This window comes from Gouania willdenowi, chromosome 21 (genome assembly GCF_900634775.1).
Source record: "Gouania willdenowi chromosome 21, fGouWil2.1, whole genome shotgun sequence".
NCBI lineage: Eukaryota > Metazoa > Chordata > Actinopteri > Blenniiformes > Gobiesocidae > Gouania > Gouania willdenowi.
In genome coordinates, this window is record NC_041064.1 from 29,214,494 (window position 1) to 29,232,759 (window position 18,266).

Below are 18,266 nucleotides of genomic sequence, written 5' to 3' on the forward strand. Positions count from 1 at the left end.
CTGACAGTCTCAATTTCTAACTGGGAGGTCTCTTTGAAGATTGTACATTGATTTTCTGATGAGAATCTTTTTCAATCCTTGAAAACATAAGAGAAAGTCAGGGAGGTAAATAGTAGGGGTATTAAAAAAAGCTACCCATCTGTTCTAACTTTAATTCTATCCTTGTGCTGGAGGGCCTTGAGGAGCTGACATCACTTTGTTGTGCACAGCTGTGCAAAGTAAAAGCACTGTGTAAACTCATCCTTACTGTCCACAGATGGTGTCTCTGCAGCAGCACATGCTGCACTAAAAGCAGTGTGTGTAATTAATCATTTAAATGGAGAAAACTGTAGAAGCAGTTGGGACACTAAGCAACATTAAAGCATCAGGTTAAAGCAGCAGCACACACACTGCATCCAGGTATCCCACACTCGATATATAAACAGAGGTAGGGTGGGGTGGTGGTAGGTTTAGGGGTGATGGTGGGGCTGGGGTAGTTACCTTTGCTTGCTACTTCTATGTAATCAATAAAAATGTTCAGATCCATGTGGTCTCTTACAATTAACATGATCAACAAATGTGTATTGTTTTTACGAGACATATTAACACAAATGTAAAGTTTGATTTAGATAAAAAAAAATGCTTCAGTATTTCACCATCCATCCAATGCCTTTAATAATAATAATGATATTTAGATAAAGGGGAACCCACCACAATAATAACGTAACCTTTATTCATCACCGTAGTGAAATTCTTCTCTGCATTTTAACCATTTTCCCCAAAGGGTAGCAGTGGGCTGCCAATTGTATACGTCGGAGCTGTTGGATTGAGGTTATGGGACTTTCTCAACATCTCACAGTGATGGCCCAGGTGAGATTCAAGCCACCACTTCCACTAGAAAGTGCAGTGAAATTATTTTTTGCATTTAACCCATTTTCAGTGGGCTGCCACAGTGTAGCACCCAGGGAGCAGTTAGGGTAAAGGGACTTGTTCAACATGCCACAGTGATGACCCTCTGATTACAAGCCTGCTTCCAGACGACCATTTGGTATGATAATCAAATACTTTTCATTTTGTTCACAACAATCATGACATTGCTTCAAATTTCAACTTTTTCTCTCAAAATGAGAATTTCTCTTTTTGTCACGCTCTGATAGCATTTTGCGATTGTGTAATGCTTAATTCCCCACATTAATGTTTTGAGCATTATTTGACATTATTTTAAATGTTTAATTTTTTCAACAAAAGTGTTTGTATTTTCTCTGTCGTATAAAACCGTTTATCAACAGTACTGCAACATGAGGAATCATGAGTAGGTCATTGTATAGTTTCAGTCTATTTCTGCAATTTGTATTAAATAAATTGCTGTACATGGTCAACTGTGGATTAGGTCGTAGAGGGGACGTCTTCTGATCTAGAGGTTTGGGCTTTTGATTTGGCAGCTTTGTCACCATTGGTGTGTGAGTGCCAATGGGCAAATGTGCCTGATATTGTGAAGCATGCTTTTTGTCATTGAAGTTCTAAATAGAGATTATAATTATTGTGTCTTCCTTTTTTCTAAGGCTTAATGCTTAATATTTGGGATCACATTCACATGCACACTTCATCAAGTACCTCACTCACAAAAATCAAAAGCTCTCCACAATAAGACTATAAACATCGGATAAACACTTCTAATTAAGAGACACCTTTAATTCCTTTTACTGTTTTGGTTTAATCTTACATTTACTTACTTCAGTCCATTTATACAGAAAGACAAGATCTCAATAACACTTCACTACCTACTACTGGTAAGTACCTCTGTTATCACACAAAGTCATGTCCACCATCGTATCTACAGCAGCGCCTCCAGGTATAAGATGGATGAATATATATCAGTGCTTTCAGGTGACTTAGACAGAATCAGTAATTTATGTCAATAAGTGGTAACCATAGTTAACATGTTACAGGAAGTGTTCTTTTAAGTGCTTGTTTTGTGAGAGGATAAGGTGTACATAAAAGATCAGAAAACACTAATATGTATTAGAGATAACTAAAGTTTGTTCTTACCCAGAAAAATGATGGTCTGCTTCCTGGCTGTCTTAACCTTTTGACTTTCATGCTTTGGTGGCCTTTGGACTCCATTGACTCCTGCATCCATTGACCCCAGAGGCTTCTGTAGGACCAGGATCATAGCCCAGCACATGAAGGCCACACACACCAGCACAATCATGTAGACTATAAAAGCCACAAAGATGCTGACCCTGTACATCACCCAGCGCTCTCTCAGATTAGTGCAGAAAGTCAGATTCTGTGCAGGTGTGTTCTGGAGGTTGGGGATGTAGCCCTCAGTTCCAGTAGCAATAAGTAGAGGCAGTGCCACTAGGATGGACACCAGCCAGGCAAAGGCAATAAGAGCTGAGGTTCTTCTTCCACCCAAGGCTTTGTATTGAAAAGGGTGGCAAATGGCAATATATCGTTCAAAGCTGAGTGTGGCTACATTGAGGATGGTGGCGTAGCTGCAGGCTTCAAACAGAAAGTTATAGATCTTGCAGGAGACGTTGCCTGATCCTGATGTGAATGGGAACCAAATGGCGCTGTAGAGCTCTACGGGCATACCTATAAGGAGCACTAACAGGTCTGAGCATGCCAGGCTAACCATGTGGTCGGTCACATTCTTCTGCAGGTAGCCGTTACGCTTCAGCACCTGTGCAACTCTGATAGTGACTGAATTTCCCACAATGCCTGTCAACAGGATGAGGCTGTAAAGGATGGTCAGGAAAATTTTGATGCCATAGTTTGGTTCCAGCTCGCTCCAGTCCTTGTCGTCTGGTATCTCTAGTTCTTCGCTCATTGTTTGTAGTAAGCAGAGATTTTCCTTTTTTTAGTGATTGATTTGCTTATCAGTAGAGTAGAGTGCAGTCAGTGATTAGAGCCAGGATCCAGAGGTGACCGCTTTACCAAAAGAGAAATAAACCAAACTAAAAGTTTGTTTTGTTGTAAAAATCCACTGGAATTCTTAAAAAATGTGATCCTCACAAAACCTAAGTAGCCTTCAGCCAAACAGAAGACCAAGGACCACTCTTCTGCACTCCTGCTATTTTCTAGATACCTGTTAGTGTTCCATTCACGTTAACAAGTCCAGAATGTGGCCTTTCTTGCTGTCCATGTCTTTGCAGTCCTGGTTTTATTCCGAAAAGCCTACACAAGTTTGTGTGGTTTCACCTCAGTGTGAGCAATGCATTAGCCAACACACAGCATATCCTCCTCCCTCTGACAAGGGAAGGGTGGTTAAACATTAAACACAGGCAGCATGAGCAACCGAAACAAGTTTGATTTTTTTTTAATCACCAATCCTGTTCTTTGTCACTTTCTCATAAACATTTTTTTTAAGTGTGAAGATGATAGCCCACATGGTTAGAAAAAGTGTTAAATAATGTGAAAAAATACACATACAGTGGTCATCAAAAGGCAGGGCACCCTGGGTCAACATGTGTATGAATGTGAATAATGAAGCCAATGGAAGCTGAAAAAATCTCCAAAAGGCTTCAAATTACAGATGACACATTCCCATAACATGCAACAAAAAAAAAAAATAAATAAATAAGGGTTTTATTTGTATCGTTAATACCTTATAGCGCCCCCTTTGGCAAGTATCACAGCTTTTAAACACCTTTTGTAGTCAACCAAGAGTAAATGAAATTTTAGTGAGTTTAGTTTAGCTTCCTTACTAAAGTCTTCCATGGTGCTGGATTGTTGGGCCATGGTCAGATGAGTGTGCGTATTTTAAAACCTTTGAAATTTGCATCACCTGGTCTTCCTTTACGATGACAGAACAAGCCATGACTCTAAGTTAATTCAGGTCTCAGCTTTCCAAAGGCAGCGCTACAAGGTATTAACTACTGTATATAGGGTGTCAAGACTTTTGCACACGCCTTTTTTCCTTTTCTGTTATTTTGAAAATGTAAACGATGGAAATAAAACCCAATTTTTTTTACATATTATGGGAATGTCTCATCTGTAATTTGAAGCCTTTTGGAGATTTTTTCAGCTTCTCGGCTTCATTATTCACATTTATACAAATGTTGACCCGGGGTGCCCTGACTTTCAATCACCACTGTATGTACTGTACGTTTAGAAGTTGTTTTTAAGAGATACAGGAGTAGCCTATCTATTAGATCAAACAGAGCTAAATATGGCAGTAGAAGACTGTTGGAATACAACTAATTGTACAGTGAGCGTCATCCTTTTAGGTACCGTGTTGAAATAAAACAGAGCTGTGTGGGAGCTCTTCATCAGCTTTTCATCTGCCTGCCAGACCCCATATAAAGGAAATGTTACTCAAACATGGACTTTCCTGTAACTCAGAGATAATCTGTAATCACTACGTATTATTTCATCCTGACTAATATATGAGTAGTATTACAACTATTTGCACTTTCTTAAACACAGACAACTCAGAAACCCCAGCTTTATAACTTAGTAAATGTTGGTAATACTCATTATCTTTAGATTGTAACATAACATTTTGAGTGAGTTTAGTGCAGTTCACTGTAGATTGGTATAATGTATTGATTGATTAGCAATATAACAACAAAAAAACATAGCATTAAAAAAAGTAGTGGAAATCAAATTGTAAAATTAACAAGCGAACCAATCGACAGTAAAAATAAATAAAAAAAACAAAATAAGTGGTGTACAGTGTCAATTATTCTCTGAATTAATGTTGTGGTCAATATTGCATTGATTCATGTGACATCCTATAAAAAATAAACCTCACTTTCATGATTATTTAGCTTTTCCAGATACACAGATTAATAGTGTCTGTGAGCAATTCACATGAATAACATCATACTCTGCAAAAACTCAAAGTCTGTCATAAGAAAGTCAAACAAATACCACAGTCTTTAAACATCACATTAACTCTTTTAATGCAAAATACTCAACACTGTGTTTTCTGCTAACACAGGCCCTGCCATCCTGCTGAAGGATGATTTACTTAGTTTCAGGTACTTGAGTCCGGCTTTTAAAAAAAAAAAAAACTAAGAGCAATTACTAGGGCTGGACAATATGGGCCAAAACTCATATCTCAATATTTTTTCTCAAAATATTATTCTTGATATTTTAAACTTAATAAAGTCTGATCAGAAACACAATTCTGGGTTAAATTTGCTGATGAAAAATGCCACGCAAGCATATTTATTAACAAACAGCTGTACGATATGTGCCACTTTAGCTTTTTCTCCTCTGAGGGACAGCACGTGTGCGTGAGTTCTGTGGTGTGGCTTGTTTAGGGGAAGGTCTGGGTTAGAATGCACTCAGTGATCCATCAAACTGTGATTTTTATGCTGTTCTGAGAAGTAATGAAAGCAACGACTCCTAAAACGAGTATTTTAATACAAAATAAGCTATAAAAATATAGATCTCAGAAATGTATTAAAATTGTAAAGGACACTGTTTGACTGCACTCTTTGAATAATATTAAATATGTGTATGATGTGATTTATACTGTGTGGTGTATAAATAAAAACTAGTCAGAAAAATATAGATATATCTTGATATAGGCGATATTGTCATTTTTTATATCGCCAAAATAGAAAAGGCAATAAATCTTGAATCACGATATATTGCCCAGCCCTAGCAGTTACAATAACTGAGTAACTCTGTGCTGGTTCAATTATACTCTTTTATTTATTTGTTAAAGAAAACGGAAATGACTTTGTGCATTAGAGGTAAAATAAACAGTGGATACATTCCAGGTAGAAAAATAGATCTGTAGTCCTGTATGTGAGGAGTGTGGGGCATTGGGGTGTTGTTTTGTGTTTAAATGCTCCAAAACTCTCTCTATATATATATATATGTGTGTGTGTCTATAAATTACTATTTTTCATAGTTAAATATAAATAGTAATTTGTTTTGTTGATGCCAGCAAGATCTGAATAAAAAATTTACATTTCTTGCCAAGTTTGAACTGCACTCTTATTAGATTTGTGTCACTGAACCACAGATAAAGCCCATTAGGGGACATTTTATTACTTATGTATATATCACAACTGTTGTGCTGCAGCAACATTTTCATGGTCATTAAAAAAAAAAGATGTTAAAAATGTTAGTTCAGATTGTAACGTGTAGGTAAATCAGTTTTTTAAGGTCTGTATAAAGTAAACTTCAGTTATGGTGTTAAATGCTAGTACTGTACAATCAAACAGTCGTCTAAAAAGAAGAATTGTGTAATAATACATAATTTGCCACAAACACTTATAAAGATGATTTTAATAGTGCGGCGCTGGAGTAGAAAACAGCTTTGCCAAACGTGGGATTATTCAAAAGCTTCAGTTGATAAAAACAGGGTTACAGTCATCGGCGTTATGAGCCTAAGTAAGATTGTTTGACATTTTCAAGGATGATTAAAAGACCACTTCAAGAAGACAAAGAACCTGAGAAAGGAAATAATCGAGATCGCATGAGCACCAATGATTACACACAGATCCCCTCCAAAAACATCTGAACTTATAACCCAAAAGAAAAGCTTTTACATTAACATGAAAGACTGATTGGCAACACAATAAATGTAACGACCAACATAAGTAAACCAAAGGTGCATCCGTCAAAGTGTCTGATGTTCCCATTTACGCTCAGCAGCCGCTTATTATCTCCTCTACTTTAGTGACGAGTGTGGCGAGAAACACTCCATAAAAGATCTGACATTTAACAAGAGGCGTGAAATAACATTTGACCTTCATTTGCGTTGTTTACTTTGCTGGGTGGCGTGACCCATGCTGAGGCTGCTGTGAGAAAAGCTTCTCATTACCATTCGAAATCAATGACACATGCAAAAATATGAAAACGAGCATAGATCACTTTTTTTTTTTTAAAGTATTCACTAAGTGCGATTAAATCTCGAATGCAAATAAAAGACAATTTGTTTGGCAGTACTTGTATCAATAAAATCTTATGTGATAAGATAACTCTGTAGTGGTCATTCAAGGTTTACAAGTAGCAGGCTTCACTGTGCACAGCTTTCACAACCATGACTCAAAAGCACGCTGGTTCAAGTGTTATGGAAGCAAGGGCTTGTATAGCTTATAGCAGAAGGCTAACCGTCCGCTCTATGTTTAAACACGCACATATCTCTCACAGTTCATCGCACCATCCAGTGGGAGGGTGGTGGTGCAGTGTCTGCGTGTCCAGATGTAGTGTAGAATCAAACCTTGGGGTATTTTGGTTTAAAAACTGTCCAACGGAATTCCAAAATAAATCTAAACTGGGTTACCCACCCATGGTGCTTCCATTCTGCCTGCATTCGTCAGGAGAACCAAGTAGCATGTGGAGATTCACGAGTTACAGCATTTGTTTTTCTTTTAAACTCCACAGAAAACGATGCATTCACTGCATCACGGAGAATGAACCAATGAACCAGTGATGCATTAAAACACTGGAGGGAAATCCTCTTTGTGCTGTATGAGAAACAGTTCTATTATTTCTCACAGGTTGGCGTTTGAGAAGAAGCACACTGAGGAACACTAGAGAACTACTTCATTCAGTCCACTCCTTGAAAACCACACCGCTACCTCTCTTTTTGTTTTGAGAATGGTTTTCTAACATGTAATCACTTCATTTGGTCACTTCACCACATTACGTACTGATAAAGTCCAGCACCTAGAGTACCATAAAGTTTGTATTTATACAGAAAATAAAATGAAACAACTTCATCACAGTCCATGTGGCCATAAAAGACAAGGAAATGATGCACATGTAGAAAGTGGAGAGGTTTTCTTCACACTGTAGAAAATAAATAGATGGTCGAAGAGGCACTGGGGTGAAGTTCAAAGTTTTCAAAAGCTTCCCAATTGTGAGCTTGATGAGATCCATGACGAGACCTAAAGAGGTAAACAGAAAGAAAAGAAAAATAAACAAACAAAACCAAAACCACGGCTCACAGATAGATTCCCATAAGTTTACTGGTCACGTCTTTAACCACTGTCAAGTCTCTCTATGCAAAGGCTTCACTGTAATAATAGTATATTGAATAAATTTAGTTTGACCTTGAAAGCTTTCACGCTTGATAGATTTGACTGATTCCATATCCACAGAGCTACCAGTTTCCCAGCATGCCTTTCGGGATCATACCTTCACGGGTCTAGTAATTATAATTATTGGGAGCCAATTGCCCTCAGTGTCAGTTCATTTTCACTACTTATTTTCGGTTATCAGAGTTTGAATATTTCACACTTCATGTACCCTGCTGTTGTATCAATGACCACCAGTCACAGTGATGTGAATACAATGTAAAAACTGTCTGCATACATCAATCCTGGGCCTATTATTGGCCTTAAACTGCACTACCAAACAACTGCACCAAAATAGTGTTATCCACTGGTAGAGACGCCCACATATAATGCATTTAAAACCCAGAAAATGGCTTTTGAGTAATCAGACCTACAATTGTCAGCCCTGATAGCGAGGAGCTCTCTTGCATTTTATTTTCTGTTTATATTTAAAATATGTATTGAACAATTTAATGATATATACATTTTTATGAAGGTGAATTATAAAGTTTATGAATGTTTTTAAGCTGTTTTAGGATGTGACATTTTCTATTGTACAGGGTTCCCACACTTTTTTCACAATAATTTTTCAAAACTTTTCCAAAAAGTTTTACCAAATTTCCATGACCTAGTTCTTTTTTTTGCATTACCTGGTTTCTAGTGTACGCCAGCTGAAGTGATCTAACCTCTGCACAGTTTTAGAAATGAGGCGGAAAGTGAATTTGTGAGATCTTATGATTCTCGCTCACTTATGCTGCCGGTATGCAGCACTTTTACTTTGAGATAACGCTCAACATCTTTGGAGTTTAACATATTTTTAACATTATAATAAAATAGGCTACATTTCTAAAACTGTTAAAATATTTCATGACTTTTCAAGACTGGAAAATCGTTTTTTCAAATTCTGTAACTTTTCCAGGAATTTCATGACCGTGGGGACCCTGATTGTACTCATGTTGATAGATTTTATTTTAAGGGTGACTTTTAACAGATGAAAAATAGCCATTAGGCTATTAAAACATTAGACATTTAAACTACAGTTGTAGATAATTTTAACAGTTCTGTGGGTGTTTTCTACGTGCATTTTCTAGTTAATTGGTGGTCTTGGTGATGCTGCTGATGTTAAAAGTTACATTGCAGGAGAAATATTAATTCTAAGAAAGCTTGTGTCCTTTAGGAAGGAGGTGTGCTATGATTCGTCAAAGTGTTGCTACTAATGTAGAAATGAATGCGCTCTTTTATTTCAGTGACTTTATTTTCTATTAGTTTGCTCTATTTATTTATTTGGACCGAATCTCAGTGCATTCTCAAATTTAGTATTTATGATGCACTGATTAATCTAACATTTTATATCATGTTAGGCAGATAAATGTAACTCTGGATGCTCAGGAAAAAACAGTTCTTTTATGCATTTTAGGGCTTCATGTGAGTAAACCGGACTTCATGCTTTGTTGTAAACTAAACAGGGAACTGAATTTCTGTTTCTGCTTAACGGACAATTACTTTATGGTTCAATAAGCAAACAAATGCTTGATTAAACATGAGAGTAGCAAATAGACAGAAGATATGGAGGAGGTGGCTAATAGTCAGTTAAAAATATTTATGTGTTGATCATCTTCTCCCGTTTGTTCTGATGCACCCACATTGTAAAATCTTTTATATTTATATATATATATATATATATATATATATATATATATATATATATATATATTTTTTTTTTTTTTTTTTTTTTTTTTTTAATAAATCAAAATTGCACCTTTTAGGTTCCAGAATGTTTTTTCTACTGAAAATCTTTAGCTTTTAAAGTACAATCATAGGGCGCTGTTAGTCAGAAAACGCAAAATGTTTGCGCATGCATTACACACCACATATGTGCTCCCATGATTATACTGTTCATTCATGTAACGCTCCAATTTAATCACTTTCAGTCATCGACTTCTTTATTATTGAGGGGAAGAAATATTTTCCTAACAACAAAGTGTAGGTAGTGGAGCTACTCTGACCACTCCTCGGCATATTAGTGTTTTGTGTGTCACCAGAAAACACTAAATAAGACTGAAGAATTCAACTCTGAGAATCTGCAAACATCTCTCATGAGGTTCTACAGTGCACCCAAAAACTCTTCTCAATCCTTTACTTTTTACAATTAATTATGTTAGGCTGTGTAGTTAGTATGTCATAGTAACGTACTACTCGTACTAAGTCTGAAGTCAAAATTAGTATGTAGTGCGCACAAATTAGATAGCATGGAAAGATTGAGTATGTGAGAAATACCTGGATGTATAGTATATCGGGACATTTTTTAGCTATGTACTAGTGGGCATACTAGTCCTTCTCAACCGCCCCATGATTCATTGCATCCTGGGACCGGCTTCAAGCTAAAAAATTAAACATCCCCTTTACAAAACAAAAGCATCTCTTCTTGTCTTCCATTCGTTTTTAATGCTTTTGTAAATAGGGCTCTTGTTTTGAAGTTAACCAGAAGTTTAGTCAGTAGCATAATGGTGGATCTCCAAAAATCCTCGAAATGTCAGCATGAAATGTGTTTACGCAAGTTTTATGGGCCGAATGACGACACGTTGATATTCTACTTGGTCACTTTCTTGCTTAAAATGCTTTCAGAACTTTCAAAGGTGAAAAATCCTCAGTGCACTTCAGGTTTTTGTCGTAGGTTTGAAATGCATCTTGGAAGGTCCATCGTAATCATATTAAAGGGGGGGTATCATGTAAAAATCACCTTTTCAAGCTTTATATCATGTTACTGTGTCAATCCCTCCTGAAAAACATACCTCCAGTGTTGCTCAGATTGATTCACATTTTTTTTAATATTTGCTGCATTTTCCAAACAATTTTGGGTAGCATAGTTATTTGAGTATGCCATAGAATGGTACTATGTGCCTGAAAAAAAACATGATACCCCCCTTCAATAATATATACTAGACAGAATGTACCCATTGAGTGTGTGTAGTGCGTTCGTTAGAATGCGATTTCGAACACAGTCTTAGTCTTATTTCAAAACAGAATGTATTGAACTTTTTACTTAAAATTCTAATCACACCTCATAATAACAACATAATCCAGTTCTTTTAAATGTTTGCCTTGCTTACTATTTTGTTGAAGCACTTTTAGAAGCAATTATAGCCTTAAGTTTTTTGGATATGATGCCGCAAGCTTGGCACAGCCATCTTTGTGGCGACCGTGGCTCAGGTGGTAGTGGGTCGTCTTCTGATCGAGAGGTTGGGGAATGATATTCATTGGCTTGGTGATCTAAGTAGTGCCTGGCTTCCTCCAGACATGGTGCTTGGCATTTACACTAAAGAGTAGCCTCATCAGACCAGAAATTGATGTTGTTCATGGTCTGAGAACCTTCAGGCTGGCTACCATGTCCCTTCTACTAAAGCAAGGGTGTCAAACTCGAGGCCCCTGGGCAAAATCCAGTCCACCAGAGCTTTCTTTTCAGTACAAAGTAGGATTGATTTTAAGATTTTGCTACTTGTTTACAAGGCACTGAATGGCCTTGCTCCTCAATACATGAGAGATATACTAATGACTTATACACTATGTTCCACGTATACATTCCTTTTTTTTTTTCTTTCTTTTTGTCTGCACATGCTGTCAAAGGTTAACACTACAAGAAGTGCAATCTTTTAGACATTTAGGCATTTTTTTGTTTTTTTTGTTATTGCAATTAAATAAATTGCATTATTTTATTGCATAATTGTGACCATCACCAGCCCGTCCTAAGGAAGGGTAAGAAGAGAGGGCAGTGTTACACCTAGGTGAGGGGGTGGGGGGAGGTGGAGGGGGAAGAGAGCAGGGAGGAGCGATTCAAGGTAGAGAAATGGAAGGTGGGGAGGAGTTGATTACTGTAAAGTGAGAGTGAGATGTGAAGTTGTAGGTGTGAGGCTTAACTATAACTGTGGTGGCTGTGGGCAGAGGGAAGGAGTGAGTGGTAATACCTGAAACAGGTATTTGGGATCAACGTGTCTAAAGTTAAGCCCACTACAAGTTTTATCCCAGAGTCCAAGGCATGCTAGTGCATCGTAGACCGATGTATGTGCAAGATACTGCTACTGTAAACCCAAGCGCTGCCCCGGACTCGAGGACGCAGCCAGAATAGCAGAAAGAGCAGGGGCCAGGAAGCCCAGGCAACCCCCCCCGGCCGAGCAGCCCCCCAGACGCCCCAAGACACCAAGCCGAGAGGCAGCCACCGCCCCCGACATACACACTCGAGAAAGCACCTAGAAGCCGAGGAGCCAGCGCACTCCACCACCACCCCCAACCGCCAACCCCAAGGCCCCCCACCGACATCCACCCCACCACCCCCACCCCTGCACCCAATCCCCCGAGGTGTGTAAAACCTTAGACTTAGTGGAAAACGGATCCACCTGGGCTAAATTTTGTGATTAATAGCAAAGGCTGTAAAAGTTTATGCACATCGTGTGATTTCTTAGCTTCTTATTTTCAATGCATTTGCCAACATTTTAAAATAAAGTTTTGAATGGTGTCATTATGGGGAGCTGTGAGTAGAATTTTGAGGAAAAGTCTGGAAAAAGTAAAGCGCTGTGAATAAAATCCTCCTGCACTTGAAGGATTCAATGGATTCTTAAACTATGTGCTGTATGATTGTGTTAAAAACAAAATTAAAGTAGTTTTATTAGTTTCAGATTAAACACATACATTTATTTAATTATCTTACTCTTTAGTGAAATGATTTACGTTTGATGGCTGGATCATGAACAGAAGCTTCCGTCATTGGGGGAGACGGCGTGAAGAGGGATAAGGCTTTCACACTGCTCGCTGTCGATTGGCAGCCTGTGGATAGAGAGAGAAAAAGAGCAGGATGTCCATCATCATCACAGTCATCATCCTGACAACCATGATTATACTAATCATCCCTCTGCTAACGGAAACATGCTTTCACAGAAGAATGGCGCGCGTAACAGCCGGAGAGGTGAGTCAGTCGAGCTTGCACATGTGATTATAGAATCAACTTGGTGATTTTTTTTTCCTCTGGTACCTTTGGGAGGATGTCAGAGAACTTTAAAAAAAAGTGAGTGCATGTCACATTTGCGATCAACTAAATCTAGTTTTTAATGGAACACACAACACAAATCAATGAAATAACAACAAGTCTTTTCAAAACACCCAGGAATTAACCTTACTAGAGCCCAGGAGCCTCATTTATAACCCTTTTACATGCACAAAACGGGGCTTGAAAGATGCACAAAAAACCTTCCACATAAGAGTGAGAATGTGTGCACTGGTCTGTTAAATTTCACATTTGCGCAAGAACCCAGTTTTCTTTTATCTTTTCTTTCATTTCTTTGTTTAGGGATTTCTTCTTTCATTAGTAATATTTCTCAAGATTGATCTCTCCTTAGCAGTAGCATTAGCATACTCGTTTAAAAAGAAATATCATCCAGTGCCCTTTATTTGGAATTTTTCCATCTCACAGTGACCCTGACGTAACATTTGACATCAGTCTTAATATTTTTACAAACTGCATAACAAAATCAAGCCAAGTGTTTTGTTTTTTACAAGAGGATAGGAAATTTAGGAGTTGAAGATGAAAGGAACAAAAAACCCACATCCGCTATTTTAAACATGCAAAACGACATTCCCAGTCGTCAACATGTTTCACACTCAACAGACATAACGCCCTAATACTAAAATTAAGCATCATGAAGATGCCTTACCTACTTCAACTCTTTGAAAACTTTAACCCCCGACTGACTCCTCAACGTGCTGCCAATACCCACCCCCGCCCTTTATTTTAATTTATTTTATTTTATTTGTTTTTTTACTATTCCTATTGTTTTATTAGTATTCTTTTTTGTTCATGATGTCATTCCAAATGCCACTGTTGTCCCTTTACCACAGTCACAGTTACTCACTTGTACTTAAGACTTAATTTATTTCAAATTTATTTCTATATATTTTTCTTATGTATGTGTATGTATATACTTTATTATATTGTTATATGTTACTCATTGGTTTCTATTGTATTATGGTATTTAACTATTATTACTGTCAAAGACACTGTTCTACGGTTCTTGTTGTTTGACCCTCGTTTCAGGGCCTTAGGTTTCATTTCACTGTTAAAAGGATGTGCAATAAGTGTATTGTGAAAGTGTGTTCACCAATGTATTCCCAAACAAAAAAGAAGATTAATAAAAAATATAAAACAAAATAAAAGATGCCTTACAAGTAAGCCTACATTATGCAGCATTTACAGTGCATCATTGAATGTCTATACAAATGTGGGATTACATTATGAGGATTTGTTCCTTCTCAGTACCTTGTCAATTGCACACTGGTAACATTTTTTTCACAAAACTCAAATGCCTTACCATGCCAGGACATGTTGTGGACACGGAAAGCAGTCATAGATATTTAGGTTTCTGGAATTCATTTTGGAGCTCATCTTTTGATATCAATTTAAGGCAGATCATTTGGATTATTTAGGTGTCAGAAAATGAAAGAACTTTTCTAAAACACATTGCAGGGTCCAACAAAACTTGAATTATATACTTATATAGTGGCCAAAATGTACCTGCCCTCAGCATCTCCAGTACCACTGTTGTAATGTCATTACACACAATTGCTCTAACCAAATTCCCTCCATCTTTTAGAGCTGGGTGAAGTATGATGTGTGCGAGTTTGGTACTTACTTTTATTGGCCTTTGACTGTAATCAAATAAAAGTAATAACATTGCACTGCAATTCACTTAAAAATAGATATTTGTTGTTGCACTGTCCACGTATTGACTCCGAGATAAAGTTATCAAAACAATCTTTGCTCATGAACCTCTACTAGAAATAATAAAGGTGTTACATGTCTCTCTGTGATGGATTATGATCTGTAGTCTCTGCAAGCTGTTGCTGTAGCAGATAAAGCTACGGTGAGTGAGAAATCAATCTGAAACCTACAAGCTTCAGAAAAGATACGAGTAAAACGCAGGTTGTGTTTGTTGGGACACAGACGGATTCTGACATGAGGGTGTTCCCTATAATCTCACACATTCAGAGTGTGTGTACCTCTGAATTCGATGCCTCCTGCAAATGAAGGCATATAGTCTCCTTAGGCCCACCAGCACGGGGTCCCAGTTGTTGTAGTGGCATAAGAGCGTGGCAATGAAGAAGGAGAGGAAGACAGGAACCGCCCCGGCGAAAAATAGCCAGGAGAAGCGCACCTGTGAGCACACAGTATTGACAAGTGAAAAACAGTGCTGTAAAAGAACAATTGCTATTTTTATTTTTTTTAAAGATTTAAAAATAGTAATGATGTTTAACATATTTAATTTCATCAAAGTATGAAAGTGAAATGCTTAATTAAGGGAGAAGTTGAATAATAAAAAGTACCATGCAAAAATAAATAAACATACAACATAATATATCATTTTGAAAGTTGATAGTAATTATATCAGTTGGTCCAGTGGTTCTCACATTTTTAGGATTATTCCCCACTTTGAACGAAGGTGAACTTTCAACCCCCACCTGCACCCATTGCCCCCCAAAGAATCCTGACAAATAACACATTTTCAAATGTATTGAACTAACAGGGAACACATTTCATTATAAATCAAAAACTAAATTAAACTAATCACCTGCATAAAAAAACTAATGTAAAACTGCAGCAGTCAAAAATACAAGAAATAAGGAAATGTTGGCTGCAAAAAATAAGAAAATACAGTGCACGTATGAAATATGAAATTAACTAACAAGGAAAAAGTAACATCATGTTTCATAATGCAAGTAACACATTTCGTAAATGAATCAAAACTCAAAAGCAACATAAGAAACAAATGTAAGTGCAGCAGTAAACCCATCCATCCATCTTCTTCTGCTTTTATCCGGGGCCGGGTTGCGGAGGCAGCAGTCTCAGCAGAGATGCCCAGACCTCCCGATCCACGCACACATAGTACCTCCAGCGTGTCCTGGGCCTACCACGAGGCCTCTTCCCAATAGGACATGCCTGAAACACCTCCCGAGGGAGGCGACCAGGAGGCATCCGAAACAGATGCCCGAGCCACCTCAGCTGGCTCCTTTCGACGTGAAGGAGCAGCGACTCTACTCCGAGCTCCTCCCGGGTGACTGAGCTTCTCACCCTATCTCGAAGGGTGCGCCCAGCCACCCTGCGAAAGAAACTCATTTCGGCTGCCTGTATCCGTGATCTTATCCTTTCGGTCATTACCCAAATCTCATGACCATAGGTGAGGGTAGGAACGTAGATCGATCGGTAAATCGAGAGCTTTGCCCCCCGACTCAGCTCCCTCTTCACCACCACAGTCCGATACAGCGACCGCATCACTGCTGACGCCGCACCGATCCGTCTATCGATCTTACGCTCCATCCGACTCTCAGTCGTGAACAAGACCCCGAAATACTTGAACTCCTCCACTTGGGGCATGAAAGCAGTAAACAATACAGGAAATAAAATAAAGAAACTTTGTTTGCAATCTGTTCCAAAAAGCTAAAGAAAACTAAAAATTGAAAGTTTGTGTTGCTCCATGTGAAGTACATGGCGAGTTCAACCATTATTTTTGCACTTTAGTTCCACGTTACATTTTGTTAATGCTCTTTTAATTTCTGCCACATTTTTAGTCGTCTCATTATTACTTTCTTTGTGTGTAGGCGTTTTGTTTAGTATTAATGATCTTTATTGTCAATGAAGAAAGGTTTCTAAGAAGAGTGACATGAATTTGAAAATGTCCTGTTTGTTGCGCCCCACCTGTCATGTCTCCACCCCCCATACACTTGGAGAAATAATGGGTTAGTCTAAGATAAACAAACAAAACTACAGATTCCTATCCATACATTATCAAACCCAGGGCAGAAAATGTATTTTTCTATTTTGTAATTTTTTAAATTATAAAGTTAACCTGATCAAAATTGACCATCAGTAGGATGATGGTGCGGATGCTACTGATCATGTAATTCAGTTAACTGGGAAAAAATCTGTTGTTGTGTGGGAATGAGAATTATTCATGTATGAATTAGTTACTACTGCACATTATCAGTAGAGGAAAAGTAACCTTTCTCACAATGGTCTACACTCAGCACACAATAAGTAACATCATATTTTATTCATTCACAAAAATTCCCATCAACCTTTGGCCATTAGCAGGTCTCTCACAGGGCAAACGTACAGACTGATAAAGGAATGTTACCTCATCAATCCCAGATTTATGAACATCATCCATTTATCCCATCGTCAATTCAGACACATAAATTAAACTAACACATTGCAGCAGGAAAAAAACCCAAAAAACTTACAAAAAAAACACTGTGCAGTAATCCTTCAGAATTTCATTTTGAAAACAAAGTTAAAGGGTACCTGTAGTGAAAATGTGTTGAACAAAAAATGTGGTAAATGTTTTACTAATAAACAAAATACTGGTATGTGCACCTTTTTAAAAAAAACACATTAAAACGTTTTTTTAGAACAATTTTAAACCTTTGGGCATAAATTATAGAGAGCCACTATTTTGGACATAATATGACGCACTTCCATTGATCGGTATGATGCACTGTGGGAGGTAGAGGCATAACAGGTCTGTTGAGATTGTGAGAAATTTAGTTTTTCTGTTGGCCCTCGGCACTAAGTGATAAAGTGCAGCATCCAGGTTACGAGAGGATTATTATCACCTTTCTCAGCAACTACCTGCTTCTTGTATGCCTTCCTGCACCCACTGAGCATGCAGAATTAGCCTAACGGACAGTGCTGTTGTTAGCAGCAGAAATGAGACGCGGCTGTGCAGTTTGGTGTTGCAAGTGCACAAATATGGCTAACAATTGTGATGAAAGCTGTGTGAAAGGATATCTGTTCATGAATGGGAGGATGCGCCGAGGATCAGCACTTGACGGCGTCCTAATGAACAGATAAGTTCTCCTGACAGCTCATCATTTAGCCAGAAGGAAATAAGAGGGAACAATCTTGTGGGAACGCAGTTAGCGACATGGCAGCTGCCCATAGTATCCCCTGGAAGCAGAAACGTAGCAGTGCTCTGAACAAGTGCGTTTACAAGCTGCATTGAGACTTTCTGTGAAAAAATTCTGTCGGAGTCGTGTCTGATTTCAGACTTTCAATGCAATTCAACTTTATTTATATAGCGCAAAATACAACAAAGTCATCTCAAAGCGCTGAACAAAATATAAAGTCCATCGTAAGAAAGAAAGAACCCAACAAGACTTTGGCCCCGTGCTCATTAGCTTAGCCTCTTAGCTTAGCCCGCAGATCCCTCTCATAGTAGC

At 38.0% G+C, this 18,266-nt stretch overlaps 3 protein-coding genes across 5 annotated transcripts in view; 1 reads left to right on the forward strand and 2 right to left on the reverse strand.

The window, feature by feature from the left end:
* Positions 1-3,213, reverse strand: part of gpr39 (G protein-coupled receptor 39) — a 35,552-nt gene extending 32,339 nt beyond the window's left edge. The window contains exon 1 of the mRNA XM_028435921.1: positions 2,029-3,213. Coding sequence (XP_028291722.1) covers positions 2,029-2,812 — 784 coding nt within the window. The 5' untranslated portion in view covers positions 2,813-3,213. The remainder of the gene's footprint in view (positions 1-2,028) is intronic.
* Positions 1-18,266, forward strand: part of LOC114454977 (ly6/PLAUR domain-containing protein 1-like) — a 135,883-nt gene that overhangs the window by 90,435 nt on the left and 27,182 nt on the right. The gene's annotated exons all lie outside the window — the stretch shown is intronic.
* Positions 5,773-18,266, reverse strand: part of LOC114454954 (solute carrier family 35 member F5-like) — a 35,581-nt gene continuing 23,087 nt past the window's right edge. For 2 of the 3 annotated variants that reach the window (XM_028435920.1, XM_028435918.1), the window contains exons 14-16: positions 15,051-15,205; positions 12,709-12,824; positions 5,773-7,838 (exon numbers count right to left, since the gene is read on the reverse strand). In XM_028435920.1, coding sequence (XP_028291721.1) covers positions 12,743-12,824; positions 15,051-15,205 — 237 coding nt within the window. In that variant the 3' untranslated portion in view covers positions 5,773-7,838; positions 12,709-12,742. The remainder of the gene's footprint in view (positions 7,839-12,708; positions 12,825-15,050; positions 15,206-18,266) is intronic. The other variant, XM_028435919.1, reaches the window with a different exon arrangement.